The following is a 15,390-nucleotide window of genomic DNA, read 5'->3' on the forward strand; positions in this document are numbered from 1 at the left end:
CCTTCTTCTAGTCAAGTTGTGCCACAAACTTCTCTTCTCCCCAATCCTATTCAATACCTCCTCATTAGTTGCGTGATCTACTCACCTAATCTTCAACATTCTTCTGTAGCACCACATTTCGAAAGCTTCTATTCTCTTCTTGTCCAAACAGCAAGTGTATAATTAAAAAAAAATCAGGTTTATAACGAGAAAAGTCGATCATTCTTACCACGTACGGTTCGAAAATGGAATAGGGAGGGAGGGTGGGTGCACACCATACGTCCCCCACTTCCCCTCAGGCGCACACAACACGGTGAGTTCTGAAGTACAGCTAAACAAGACGACGATATAGATGTAAACGTAGAACACTTAGCACAAAATTTATTACAGTAAGATGGATTACCAGCAGAAGAAATATTTTACTCGCGTGTGGCTGAAGGTAGGTACTCTTTTGTGGTGATACCCCGGTGTGTATTCCGCAGGACTGGAGCACGGACCTCACGATGCCGTTCGTGCCAGTGACGGAGCCGTACATGCCGCGCAACCGCACGTTCGTCACGCTGCCTGTGGAGCAGATGATAAGGATGATCGGCCAGTACGGCTACCAGGTGCCGTGGCTCATCGGGAGCACCAGCCACGAGGGACTGGGGCAATCACTCAGTGAGTAAACGCTCTGCTCTCTGCTGACAAACCGAACTGGTCTCATACAGACGATCTGTATTCGAAGTGCACGTAACTTCTATGCAGTGTTTGTCTCAAATCACAGTCAAACCGCCAGGACTGCACATTTCCTAGAGAGAAAGCGCTGTCAAAACGTCGGTCCAGAATGCTAGGTACTCGTCGTACCAGTGTGTGTACTGAAGCAATCTACATTGTCGAAATACCCGCGACATGCTGGCTGCAAGTATCGGGGGTATCAAAAATTTGGCGTTCGAAGGCTGTACAGTCTAGAATAGGTATACCAATCAGGCAAAATCGCCGTGAGAATTAATCATCCCACCGACGCTCCAGTTTGAAGGTGCCCGTTGGATAAAGCACTTGCCCTGCTGCATGAAGAAGTACGTGAATGTCTGCTGCACCTCCTCGTCCGACAGGAATCATTGACCCTTCAAGGCTTTTTTTTTTTTTTTTAATGAATCGAAGGCTTGAAAATCCTACAGGAACAACGTGTAACATTAAGCATATTTTGGCGAATGAATTGGCCGCCCAGTACTGGTATGAGATAAGATGGTTATGTACTGCTGAGCACTGGCGGACAGCTCGAGGGCCCAGGCGCAGCAATCGTTGCTGGTGAGCCCAGGTGCAGAGTCGAGTAAAGGACAGAACATGGCAGGGAGAGAACAGTACGGGGAATTTTGATGATGTTCGGTTGCTCAGGACAGACAATGCTCCAATAAATGGAGTGTCAGACCTTCTTAAAGATGGCTAAGTTACAGATCTGTGAGATTCGACAATGTCAAGTAGTAATACAAATCTAAATGTATCGGCGACCTTAAATAAATCAACAACATCCAGTGACATAATAATATTTCAATATGTTCAAAACTACAGAAGTTAATATTTCACAGCGAATAAACATTTACACAGTGATGCCCTGAATCGCTTTATGCGATTTCAACAAGCCGTATCTCATATGATAAAATTGCACTAATAGCTATTGTCCTTGAAAGCTAAGTATCTGCATCTGCTTTATTGATGTACAGCGTCTTTTATGTATTTTAAATTAATCAAATGTTTGCCAGAACATCGTATTCTCCACTTTTACGTAGCAAATGGACACATCACCACTACATTTTTTTTTGTCGTACTCGTGCATAACCATCAGCTGTAGAATGGAATGACAACAATGAAAATTTGTGCCTGACCGGGGGTCGAACCCGGATTTCCTGATTATCACGAGGGGTCACGTTATCATTTGGCTATCAGTGTAAGATTACATAAACCAGACCAAAACTTTCGTATGTCGTCAAATATGATTCTAAGACCTGTACACGTCAATTTGGTATGCACACTGAAGCGCCAAAGAAACTGGTATAGGCATGGGTATTCAAATACAGATATATGTCATCTGTCAGAATTCGGCGGTGCGTTCGACAAAGCCTATATAAGTAGAAAAGTGTTCGGCGCAGTTGTTAACTCGGTTACTGCTGCTACAACGGCAGGTTGTCAAGTGAGTTTGAACATAGTGTTAATGGGCGCACTAGCGATGAACCTCAGCATCTTCGATGTAGCGATGAAGAGGGGATTTTCCCTAATGACTATTTCACGAGTGTACCGTGAATATTAGGAATCCGGTAAAACATCTAATCTCAGACATCGCTGCTGCCGGAAAAAGATCCTGCAAGAACGGGACCAACGACTACTGAAGAGATCCGTTCAATGTGACACAAGTGCAACCCTTCCGCATATTGGTGATTTCAGTGGTGGGCCATCAACAAGTGTCAGCATGCGAACCATTCAACGAAACATCATCGATCTGATTGTTCCGATCCGAAGGTCCACTCGCGTACCCTTGATTGCACGACACAAAACTTTATGCATCGCCTGGGCGCGTCAACACCGACATTGGACTGTTGACTAGAAACAAGTTACCTGGTCGGATGAGTATCGTTTAAAATTGTATCGAGTGGTTGGACGTGTGCGATTGTGGATACAACCTCACGAATCCATGGACCCTGAAAGTCAGCATAGGACTGTTAAAGCCTGTGGAGGCTCTGTAATGGTGTGGGGCGTGTGAAGTTGGAGTGATGTGGGACCCCTGATAAGTCTAGATACGACTGTGACAGGTGACTTGTAAGTAAGCATCCTGTCTGATTAGCTGTATCCCTTCATGTCCATTGTGCATTCCGATGGACTTAGGCAGTTCCGGCACGACAATGGACGCCCCACATGTCCAGAACTGCCACAGAGTGGCTCTAGGGATATTCTTCTGAGTTGAATCACTTCCGCTGGCCATCAAGCTCCCGAGACATGAACATTATTGAACTTATCAGGGATGCCTTCCAACGTGCTGCTCAGATCTCTCTCCACCCCCTCGTACTTCTACGGATTTATGGACATGCCTGAAGGATTAATGGTGTCAGTTCCCTTCAGCACTACGTCAGACATTGGTAGAGTCCGTGTCACGTCGTGTTTCAGCAGTTCTACATGCTCGCGGGGACCCTACTCGATGTTAGGCAGGTGTAAAAGTTTGATTCTTCAGTGTGATGGCGGATTTATTTTATGAACAGTTTAATATTTTTTCCAGTACCTAACTTCATTTGAATGTTGATCTCAAGCACTATTTAGAAACTGTGCTGGTCTCTATGGACAACCATCAGCTGTAGAATGGAGTAACAACAATGAAAATTTGTGCCCACCGGGTCTCGAACCCGGGTTTCCCGCTAATCACAAGCGGTCTCATTACCATTTGGCTATCTGCGCACGACCCACGGCCAGACGCAGACTTCACATGTCGTCGACCATGCATCTAAAACCTGTACTCCTACATTCATTATGTATATTCCGGTACTGGTGAGACACTTCATTTGAAAGTTGCTTGCCCGGTGTCGGCGGATAAATCCGATATTGCAGTGCGTGTGTTCTTCTGAATTTCGATGCCAAGTTCCTTTGGAAGTGGTTACAGGTTTTGGTCTTGAATAACTTCTTAACTTCAAACTGCATGACGTTTAATCAGTTCACTGTGTCTTCTCTTCTAAAATCTGGAACATAGTTCTTTTATGCTTTTATGACGAGACGGAAACGCATTACGGACAGAATTCTAGTGTGCCGCTTCGGCCAGCTGCGTTAAGGCTGCATATTGACAGCTTGTGGTCTCGCATACTCTTAAACAGGCTCGTAGCCTCGGTTTCTCGCTTGAGAAGCGCATCACGCGAAAGACGAGAAAAATCGATGGCCCGTTGGTCACACAGTTTCCTTGTGAATACTTTTCCTATGTGGTTGGATAATGCAGATACCAAGGCGCACACCCGCATTAATCCTCCTCATATGCAGTGCGATCCAGAACATTGAGCAGGACGAAATTTGTGACGTAGAAACACTGAAGATTTACACGCATGAACAACAAAATGAAATCCAACGGATTTATGTAACGAAATATGAACCAATGCGAACCGAGAACACACTACTTTTTTTCTTGTCCCTTTTTCCCACATCATCGCAGTCAGAATTGTTATAAACGGATTTCGTATGGTTAAATGCAGTAAATGAAGCAGGCAAAAAGGAATACAAACGTCTCAAAAATGAGATCGACAGGAAGTGCAAAATGGCTAAGCAGGGATGGCTAGAGGACAAATGTAAGGATGTGGAAGCTTATCTCACTAGGGGTAAGATATATACTGCCTACAGGCAAATAAGACCTTTGGAGAGAAGAGAACCACTTGTATCAATATCAAGAGCTCAGATGGCAACCCAGTTCTAAGCAAGGAAGGGAAGGCAGAAAGGTGGAAGGAGTATATAGAGGGTTTATACAAGGGCGGTGTACTTGAGGACAATATTATGGAAATGGAAGAGGATGTAGATGATGAAATGGGAGATATGATAGGTCTTTCAGTGCTCTGTCAAACTCTTCACGCACTGAGTCGAAACAAGGCCCCGGGAGTAGAGAACATTCATTAGAACTACTGACGGCCTTGAGAGAGCCAGTCATGACAAAACTCTACCAGCTGGTGAGCAAGATGTATGAGACAGTGGAAATACCCTCAGACCTCAAGAAGAATATAATAATTCCAACCCCAAAGAAAGCAGGTGCTGACAGATGTGAAAATTACCGAACTATCAGTTTAATAAGTCACAGCTGCAAAATGCTAACGCGAATTCTTTACAGACGAATGGAAAAACTGGTAGATGCGGACCTCGGGGAGGATCAGTTTGGATTCCGTAAAAATGTTGTAACCCGTGAGGCAATACTGACGTTACGACTTATCTTAGAAGAAAGATTAAGAAAAGGCAAACCTACGTTTCTAGCATTTGTAGGCCTGGAGAAAGCTTTTGACAATTTTGACTGGAATACTCTCTTTCAAATTCTGAAGGTGTCAGGGGTAAAATACAGGGAGCGAAAGGCTATTTACAATTTGTACAGAAACCAGATCACAGTTATAAGAGTCGAGGGACATGAAAGGGAAGCAGTGGTTGGCAAGGGAGTGAGACAGGGCTGTAGTCTATCCCCAATGTTATTCAATCTGTATATTGAGCAAGCAGTGAAGGAAACAAAAGAAAAATTCGGAGTAGGTATTAAAATTCATGGAGAAGAAATAAAAACTTTGAGGTTCGCCGATGACATCGTAATTCTGTCAGAGACAGCAAAGGACTTGGAAGAGCAGCTGAATGGAATGGACAGTGTCTTGAAGGGAGGATATAAGATGACCATCAACAAAAGCAAAACGAGGATAATGGAATGTAGTCGAATGAAGTCGGGTGATGCTGAGGGAATTAGATTAGGAAGTGAGACACTTAAAGTAGTAAAGGAGTTTTGCTATTTAGGAAGTAAAATAACTGACGATGGTCAAAGTAGAGAGGATATAAAATGTAGACTGGCAATGGCAAGGAAAGCGTTTCTGAAGAGAAATTTGTTAACATCGAGTATAGATTTAAGTGTCAGGAAGCCATTTCTAAAAGTATTTGTATGGAGTGTAGCCATGTATGGAAGTGAAACATGGACGATAACTAGTTTGGACAAGAAGAGAATAGAAGCTTTCGAAATGTGGTGCTACAGAAGAATGCTGAAGATTAGATGGATAGATCACATAACTAATGAGGAGGTACTGAACAGGATTGGGGAGAAGAGAAGTTTGTGGCACAACTTGACCAGAAGAAGGGATCGTTTGGTAGGACATGTTCTGAGGCATCAAGGGATCACCAATTTAGTATTGGAGGGCAGCGTGGAGGGTGAAAATCGTAGAGGGAGACCAAGAGATGAATACACTAAGCAGATTCAGAAGGATGTAGGTTGCAGTAGGTACTGGGAGATGAAGCAGCTTGCACAGCATAGAGTAGCATGGAGAGGTGCATCAAACCAGTCTCAGGACTGAAAACAACAACAACAACAACATGGATAATTTAAGGGGAGCCAAATTACCTTGCTGTGTTCAACATCTTATTCCCTCCCCCGGGATGGTATGAGTGTACCCCAACTTTGTGCTTGCAGGTGAGTGAGGTACCAATCGGTATTCACCTAGTAGGATGTGAGAAAACCCCTGACCGGCACACCGGCTCTCGTCGTGAATCCGTCAGGCGGATTCCAACTAGGGGCGGCGCACCTCACCAACCCGGAAGCAGTTGTTTAACACGCACGGCTATCCGGGAGGGTCTCTAACAGAGAAAACAAATCGTTTCAAATACGGCTTTATGAAGATTACTTGCCATATTTGGTAGTTTGTCCCGTGAAAAATTATTTAATGAACTTGATTCATTAAAGTAGTGCCAGATATTTTTCATTTGATAAAAATTTTACAATAAAATAGTATAAGTTGGATGAACAGAAAATAAATTTGGGCCATAACGAGAATCTCTGAATATCTCAGAAAATTAGTAAAGGGCATAAGACAAAGAATAAAAATTATAAAGAAAAAACATAGGTGAAAGAGAGGAAAGACATTGCAATAAATGCAGGAGTATCTGACGATGGTGCAAAATTAATATAAATGACATACGATAACATATTAAAATATTGTGACACCACGTTTATGTTTTAATTCATGTAGATTGTCTAGATTTTGCAAGGAAAAGGCGACTCCCAACGTGCCCTGAACCATCTGAATTACCTTTGGAAACAAAACAAAGCTGAGATTTCTGAAACAAAGATTAAAGAGATGATTTTCTGGCACAAAAATTCGGTCAAATCCGAAATCATTGTGGATAAGTTGATTTTACAAGAAATGTCATCTTTCAGTTACATGGAGTGTCAAATTGGCTTATACAGTAACAATGATCCACTCATGAAACTGGTTACATCTGTAAATGTGTGTGTTTAAAAATAAGACCAGACTAGAAACAAGAGTAAAATTTGATAAAAGCTATGGCTTTTGTAGCACTTCATGGGCATGAATGCGGGGTATCTGCAATATCAGTATTAGGTAAAACACAAAGTACATAAATGAAAGTTCTGTGAATAAAGACTACTCAGGAACAAACGACATAAAAAACGAAACAGTGCGACAAGGACTAAAGGTAGAGCCAACTGAAAGCAGAGTAACTGAAAGCAGAGTAACTGAAAGCAGAGTAACTGAAAGCAGAGTAACTGAAAGCAGAGTAACTGAAAGCAGAGTAACTGAAAGCAGAGTAACTGAAAGCAGAGTAACTGAAAGCAGAGTAACTGAAAGCAGAGTAACTGAAAGCAGAGTAACTGAAAGCAGAGTAACTGAAAGCAGAGTAACTGAAAGCAGAGTAACTGAAAGCAGAGTAACTGAAAGCAGAGTAACTGAAAGCAGAGTAACTGAAAGCAGAGTAACTGAAAGCAGAGTAACTGAAAGCAGAGTAACTGAAAGCAGAGTAACTGAAAGCAGAGTAACTGAAAGCAGAGTAACTGAAAGCAGAGTAACTGAAAGCAGAGTAACTGAAAGCAGAGTAACTGAAAGCAGAGTAACTGAAAGCAGAGTAACTGAAAGCAGAGTAACTGAAAGCAGAGTAACTGAAAGCAGAGTAACTGAAAGCAGAGTAACTGAAAGCAGAGTAACTGAAAGCAGAGTAACTGAAAGCAGAGTAACTGAAAGCAGAGTAACTGAAAGCAGAGTAACTGAAAGCAGAGTAACTGAAAGCAGAGTAACTGAAAGCAGAGTAACTGAAAGCAGAGTAACTGAAAGCAGAGTAACTGAAAGCAGAGTAACTGAAAGCAGAGTAACTGAAAGCAGAGTAACTGAAAGCAGAGTAACTGAAAGCAGAGTAACTGAAAGCAGAGTAACTGAAAGCAGAGTAACTGAAAGCAGAGTAACTGAAAGCAGAGTAACTGAAAGCAGAGTAACTGAAAGCAGAGTAACTGAAAGCAGAGTAACTGAAAGCAGAGTAACTGAAAGCAGAGTAACTGAAAGCAGAGTAACTGAAAGCAGAGTAACTGAAAGCAGAGTAACTGAAAGCAGAGTAACTGAAAGCAGAGTAACTGAAAGCAGAGTAACTGAAAGCAGAGTAACTGAAAGCAGAGTAACTGAAAGCAGAGTAACTGAAAGCAGAGTAACTGAAAGCAGAGTAACTGAAAGCAGAGTAACTGAAAGCAGAGTAACTGAAAGCAGAGTAACTGAAAGCAGAGTAACTGAAAGCAGAGTAACTGAAAGCAGAGTAACTGAAAGCAGAGTAACTGAAAGCAGAGTAACTGAAAGCAGAGTAACTGAAAGCAGAGTAACTGAAAGCAGAGTAACTGAAAGCAGAGTAACTGAAAGCAGAGTAACTGAAAGCAGAGTAACTGAAAGCAGAGTAACTGAAAGCAGAGTAACTGAAAGCAGAGTAACTGAAAGCAGAGTAACTGAAAGCAGAGTAACTGAAAGCAGAGTAACTGAAAGCAGAGTAACTGAAAGCAGAGTAACTGAAAGCAGAGTAACTGAAAGCAGAGTAACTGAAAGCAGAGTAACTGAAAGCAGAGTAACTGAAAGCAGAGTAACTGAAAGCAGAGTAACTGAAAGCAGAGTAACTGAAAGCAGAGTAACTGAAAGCAGAGTAACTGAAAGCAGAGTAACTGAAAGCAGAGTAACTGAAAGCAGAGTAACTGAAAGCAGAGTAACTGAAAGCAGAGTAACTGAAAGCAGAGTAACTGAAAGCAGAGTAACTGAAAGCAGAGTAACTGAAAGCAGAGTAACTGAAAGCAGAGTAACTGAAAGCAGAGTAACTGAAAGCAGAAACTTCAAGTGCGGACACGTACAATGAATGGACAAACTACTTACAAAACTGAAGGCAACTTAAAAAGGGAAGGAAGAAAAAGAATGTCGAGAAGCGGTGTGTTGGAGCGCTATCACATTTCTAAGTGCGGAGAAATGGATGAAAATGTGTTTCTCCCCAGACATTTCAGATACCAGTATATGCGTACGCCGCTGACAATGAAGCTGTAAAACCATTACTGGAAAAAGAGAGTTAAGCCATTCGACGTAGCCTTCCGAGAGAAGTATTTAAACTGAACGTATGTCAAGCACATTTAGGTGAGTCGATAGTGTGTTTGGAAATCTGAAAATCGTAAAAGCATAGCCATAATCTGACAACGAAAGCAAATAAAGGAAATTGTCGTTGACGTAATTATCTTTTTAGAGATAAGAAACTAGTCTTCGAGGGACAGCAAAGTTAAAGAAGCTGAGGAATATCCTTTGGGTAGAGCTCATGCAGAGGTTTGTCGGTAGTCGTTCTTCTCGCGCACTATTCGCGAAGAGAACAGGAAACAAGGGGGCGGAGTGATAGTGGTACGTGAAGCACGCTTCGTAAGGTAGACAGAGACGTGAATATAACTGCTAGGTGCAAGATAGCAAAAGACCAGCCGCCTGCAGAGACGAAACGAGTGAGCTGTGTGGTTCTTACAGTTTAACACTCTGTCACAAACACGTTGGCTAATGCTACGGGCAGCTAAACGACATGAGGTGATTGTGTCATCCCGAACACGTGGAGACCAAGGTCGGCATACCGCAGCCCAGCTCAGCTTTGCCGGTGGCCAGCGCTCCCACCGTATGTTAGGACGAATATTTTCTATTCCGCATTTACTTGTACCTCTCCAGTCTTACGTAATATATGAGTTGTTTTGCATTTAAGTTACAGTGGTAGGTTTCCTACTAATATTGTTGCTGTTAAATTTGCTACTGCAATTGAAGGGATATGAGACAAATTGATTTTTAGGTGAGATGTTTTGGGATAGAGTTTGTGCTGCAGAGATGCGACATACAAAAAAGACAAGTGAGAGTAGCACTCTCTGTACAAACTTAGTAATGTATAGAGATTTCGTGTGGCTCAATGACCGGATGGAAATCTTTCGGTCGCACGTCATTTCAGCGATTTGTATCCCTAACTCATCCCTAGCTACGCAGTCTAGGAAAGGGGACTTAACAGTTTAACGTGGAATCCGAACCACGGGTTCATCCGGCTACTCCTCACATCGTTGAGAGGTGAACGCTAGGTTAAAACAAATATTGAAAAATCTGTGGTCCGACCGAGATTCGATCTCTCAATCTGTGTTTCCAGGCTCACACTTTGCTAGACCACCAGTCTCAACATGTGTGTAGGTAGCTCATCTACAGGCTTTGATGAGTGAGTTTGCGAGTATCAAAATATCACACATCTCTCTGTATCTTTCGATTTTATAGACTTAAAAGTTCAAATTTTTCACACCGTAAGGGGACTGTAGACGTTAGTGGCACAAATTTCAACTGGATATGTCTTCTGTTCCTGAGAAAAGGGGTCTAAACACACACAGTCAACAAAATATCGTACTATATAAGGGTTACGTTTTTAACGCTTGAGCTACGGAAATGGAAATGATGTAACAAGAAAAGTTTGTTACTACGGTAGTAACGACATAAATTATCAGCCATTTAATATCCTCTGTTGCGTAAAGACAATATATAGAATTTCTCATGTGTTAAGAACTTTCTTGTACTCATCCATGGTGTTTCGTGCATGGACTCAAATGTCACTACCCTCTGTACGTTAGTTTGTCTCGTTCTTTTTATATTTCTTGGAATCCATTATAGCAGTTCGTTGGTCCATCTACGATCCATTTGTCTAGTTCAATGTTCCACCCAAGGCCTCTGCACTTAGTCATAATCATGTCTTTCTCTTTGATGTATTCCCTGATCCATTTGCTCGTTTTCCTTTTGCACCTATAATTCCAACCTTCCGTCTCTCCAATGTCGACTGAGAAATTCCGCTGTGAACACTTTTTGCGTTGGAAGTCCACGTGTGATTACCGTAACTAACAACGCCCGCTAATTGTAAGCTTTCCTTGTCATACACATCGGAAGCTGGATTTAGAAAAGTTTTATTACTTCACCAATAGCATTCCAGGCTTTGTTACTCTACTGTTCGTTTTCCTGACAATATGACAGTGTTTTAAATTGCGTAGCACGTAAATTTTGCAATTGGTTGGATGGGTTACTCTTGTAACACATACAGCCAGATCTGAGAATGATTTACATTGAACCAAAAGCGATCATTTTATAGAAATAAAACATCCAAGGCCGACAATGAAACATCTGTTTACAGCTTTAGTCCAAAGTTTTAGAATTTGCATTTCGCCTACTGCAATGCGAACATCAGAAACTGTGGAGAAAGATGTTCACATTTTTCTAACTGTATATTTTTCTAACAGTAAAGAAAGGTCTATAAGAAGCCCGCGACCAATCTATAAGCCTGATTGTGGGCAGAATACAACATTCTTCCGCGTCGGCACTAGGAGGAGGGAGGTGGATCCCTCGCTGGGAAAGATCCCTGCTACTGATGTAACTGAGTGGGCAGAAGGCCGTCCTGGAGGCCCCGGAACAAGGAAAAAATCCTCACAATTTCCTGAGATTGAACCTGGGGCCCCGAAGAACGGAGTCTAGTGCTCTACCCGCTTTCTTCTTCAGTGTCTTTTATTGTACTAAAACACAATGAACTTCAATGTTACACAAAAGTTGATACGAACTCAATCATTATCAAACTATTTTTCATATTGTTACATTAATTAAGGAATTAATCTTTTTAATTGAAATTAACAAACAATAAAGTATCCACAGCATGAAATGATTTGCAGGACATATGAAATGTGCTATGTTGTGTTCCTTGAACTACTTTTTGATGTAAATTGAGGAACAGAATTTAAATAAAACGCCACGGAACTTGTCACATAGCATCTGCATTTTTAAATGGTTGCTTTTACCCTGTGTCCATTCTTAAAAAAAAAAAAAACAAACAATGAAGCGTATTTCCATACTTTTTATGGTCTGAGCACTTGATAATTTTTATGTAATTCGCTCTTAATATACATATGGCATTCAATTATAGTGTCAGCTCCCAGCTCATTAATGACACAGCTCACATAACGTAGCTCAGGCACTGTCCCATTAACTAATAAATTGCTTTTTTTTAAAAAAAAATAATATGGGAAAGTACCGAGCCTGTGTCCCAACGAACATTGTCGGTACAAAATGGTCTGTAGAAAATCTTCTGACCAGAGCTAGCTTATGTGAGAGCCCTTTCCAGTTTCGTATATTGCCAGCACATGTAAATTTATTACTACTGTATGTACACGATCACTTTCTGACCCGCAGTTGTTTGACTAATCCTGATTGCATTCAGCCTTTCATTTGTGCTGACTATATTTACACTTCTATACCATGCTGTAAATATTTCAGATGACTGTCTGTCCATGTTATTATTCCATACAGCATCCCATTAGATGGATATCGGATATTTCGTTTCTATTTCGTTCGAGTTTTGACGTTCAACACATTCGCAGTGCTACACGCTTTATCAGCTTTTCTTACAGAAAAATTACTTTCCGATCCGTTTCTGCGCCCAAATTCAGCTACATTATCCCACTTCTTCAACAGCTCGACAACAGTCACGGGACTTAGAAATTTAACGAAGACACAGTTTAAACACAATTTTAGGTTTTGTCGGCAGATGACAGTGCAAACCCACAATAGTTTATCGATACAACTGTTCATCTTTAGCTTGTGGTAGTTGCCTTTGTCGCTGCTACAAGAAGCGACTGATGTAACAGCGCTGAGGCGTTGAAATTTATCGGGCCATGAGCAGGAAATGCACGTGCGTAGGAAGAGGGCCGCAGTTGGAGGAAAGCGTATAGCCCTGAATAAAGCAAGCACCGTCAACTCTGCGGCGGTCGCAATTTTGGACCTAAGCGGCTACAGCAGCGCTATGGATAGAAATGTTAAATTCTCATTTTTGAAGAGGCGAACGGGACTACACGTGCGTGTAATACCCTACTGAGTAAACAATGGACTACAGTTTTCAATTGTTTCCTCGTTTCTACTGAATATATGGAGCGAATAAAACGATTATTTTCGCAATTCCGTCACTGAAATCGTGTCATTTAGTTTTATTCATAGTACGGTAAAACTTTACTGAAGTTGCGCTTGTTGTAAGTAATGTATGCTCTAGGTATAATTGCGTTATGTATGATGCCCATTCCGTTTGTTTGAGGGAGATGTTTGCATACCATACTGAAAAACATATACCTACTTCTGTTTACAAGTTAACGTCTTGAGCATTTCTTGCTTTTGCAGATCATAAATCTTTTATCTTTAACGTAACTAGCAACATAATTAACCAAAAAAGAGTAGAGCACGGGTGCCTGGCGATGCCACTTAGGCCTAAAATAAAGTTATTGCGTTTCTCTTGACGATACTTTTACTGTCACGTTTTGCTGAGGCGTGCATCTCTGTCTAGCACTTATTTTTTCTCAATAAACATACAATGTTTTGACAAAAATAGGTCTACAAATTTCTGTAATAATCAGAATATTGGGTGGGATTTTGACTGCTTTACATGCTACTTCCAGAACTTGAAGTAACAATTCTACTCCAATTCCACTGAAACTGAGAACTTTTTCTGCCAATTATGTTAAATGCTGCTTCCGACGCACTTCTATGCTGTCGTGGGTCGTGTAATATATTTTTGAGTCGGGTAAATGTTCGAACTCGTTCAAAGCTGGGCTGTACACTTGCTCAAAGTGATAAACGGTACGCATTGCTTAAGACACATTTCTGCTTGTTTTACAGTTCTCTCGGCTAGATAGTGCAGAGACTGTTCCTTTCCGTGTGAAATCTCATCTATGTCGCTTGTGTCTAAATTTGCACATAAAGGCATGACTGCGTCATTGTTGCTTTGTGACAAGGTTCTGTGTAGTAGACGAGGTGCGAGCATTTTCTGTCCGATAATTGCCATGGCGAGTGGCACGGGAATACCGCAACACAGCAATAAGCCCGGTAACTGTCGTAATACACAGGGACTCTGCAACTTAACTACCCACTCGAATCACGCTGTAAAGTTTTTCCAGCGTATCTCGTGATAGCCTCCGTGAAAAACCACTGTGAAAGTTAATTCTGATTGTTGTGAAATGTCCAGGTATCTCTCTTCCAGATTTTCTAACAGTGTAATAACACTCGTGAGTAACTGCACAGAATCATCTTGTTTGTAGTTGACAGCTTTACACTTTACAGATTTTCTGTTCGACGTCATTAATTTAAATCACCGGAAAACTATCGTAGGGTATAAAATATTAAGTTGCAGCAGAATTGTAAATTATCTTTTGTTCTACTGTTTCCTTAATCGCTGCCGCAGCACTAAGATTTAAAAATGCTTAAGGATGACCAACATTCATTCTTTCACAATGTCCTGGTCTTATTACTTTTCCTCGTAGTTTCCAGGCAATGTTTAAAATTTTCTTTTTGTCAAAATCATACCGTTTCGCAACGGACAGTTGGAATTGGTAAACTGTGTTCAAGGACATGTTTGGGAAGAGTTATATGGTTGGAAATTAAGTGTTTTTCGAGCTCAATCGGAATGTGAGATACGTCAGACATGAAACTTGGTTTATCATTTCAATTCAACTCAAATTGATCAGGTCTAAAATGAAGCTAAATTGAAATTAACTCTCTTGCACAACTTCATTTGAATCAAGGAAACGGAAAAAGACAGTAATTGTAAAAACCTATGGAATGGATTGATCTTACGAGCTCGGATTATGAATACACTACTCTTATAAGTTGCATTAGAAGAAATGATAAGCTGTAAGTTACAAATAATGTTGTATGCATCACTGTTACGTAATCAACGAGATAAATGTTTATTTCACGTAATCCGGCAGATTCTGGTGGAAATACATATTTCCTTCCAATTCGATGCATCCATATTTTGCATATTTCCCCATTCATTGTGGAATTAGCAAAAACCTACTATTTAGCGTTGTCTTCAAATAGCAGTTTCATGGCGTTCAACAGAAAAGTTGACACGTTTCGTTAGTACTTAATTTAATATAAAATGAGTGTTTCGAGCATCCGTATATACTTAGATAACTGCTAATTAGATCAATTACTCCATTCACTCCCTCACGTACTACTTGGGTCCAAAATGGGTGCTCTGTTACGTGGCGTTCAACTGACTAATGGCAGCGCTCGATTGTCGGCAATCCATACGTAAAAGGCTGTCGCTAATTTCCTTATTAATAGCTGAGGGGAGCTCAAAATGCCCCCGGTGGAGAGTCACAGAAAGGCTTTCCACGCGTGTCCTACGAGCAGTGACTATGCTGCAAGACGCTCCTGTGAATAAAAGCTGAATTTAATCTCACAAGGGAAACTTCCCATCGAACAACCGTAAGATTTAGTAGTAAGATGACTCAGTGGATAGCCCCTCTAAATCTGAACACATCTCAAGCATGAAAACAGGAACGTGTACTGAACTGCGAAAAAATGAAGCAAAATGGAAACAGTGAACGGTCCAAGAACAGAA

At 41.3% G+C, this 15,390-nt stretch overlaps 1 protein-coding gene across 1 annotated transcript in view; it reads left to right on the plus strand.

Moving 5' to 3' along the window:
• Window positions 1–15,390, plus strand: part of LOC126267720 (venom carboxylesterase-6-like) — a 106,801-nt gene that overhangs the window by 72,319 nt on the left and 19,092 nt on the right. The window contains exon 6 of the mRNA XM_049973022.1: window positions 462–639. Coding sequence (XP_049828979.1) covers window positions 462–639 — 178 coding nt within the window. The remainder of the gene's footprint in view (window positions 1–461; window positions 640–15,390) is intronic.

Source organism: Schistocerca gregaria, chromosome 4, assembly GCF_023897955.1.
Source record: "Schistocerca gregaria isolate iqSchGreg1 chromosome 4, iqSchGreg1.2, whole genome shotgun sequence".
Lineage (NCBI taxonomy): Eukaryota > Metazoa > Arthropoda > Insecta > Orthoptera > Acrididae > Schistocerca > Schistocerca gregaria.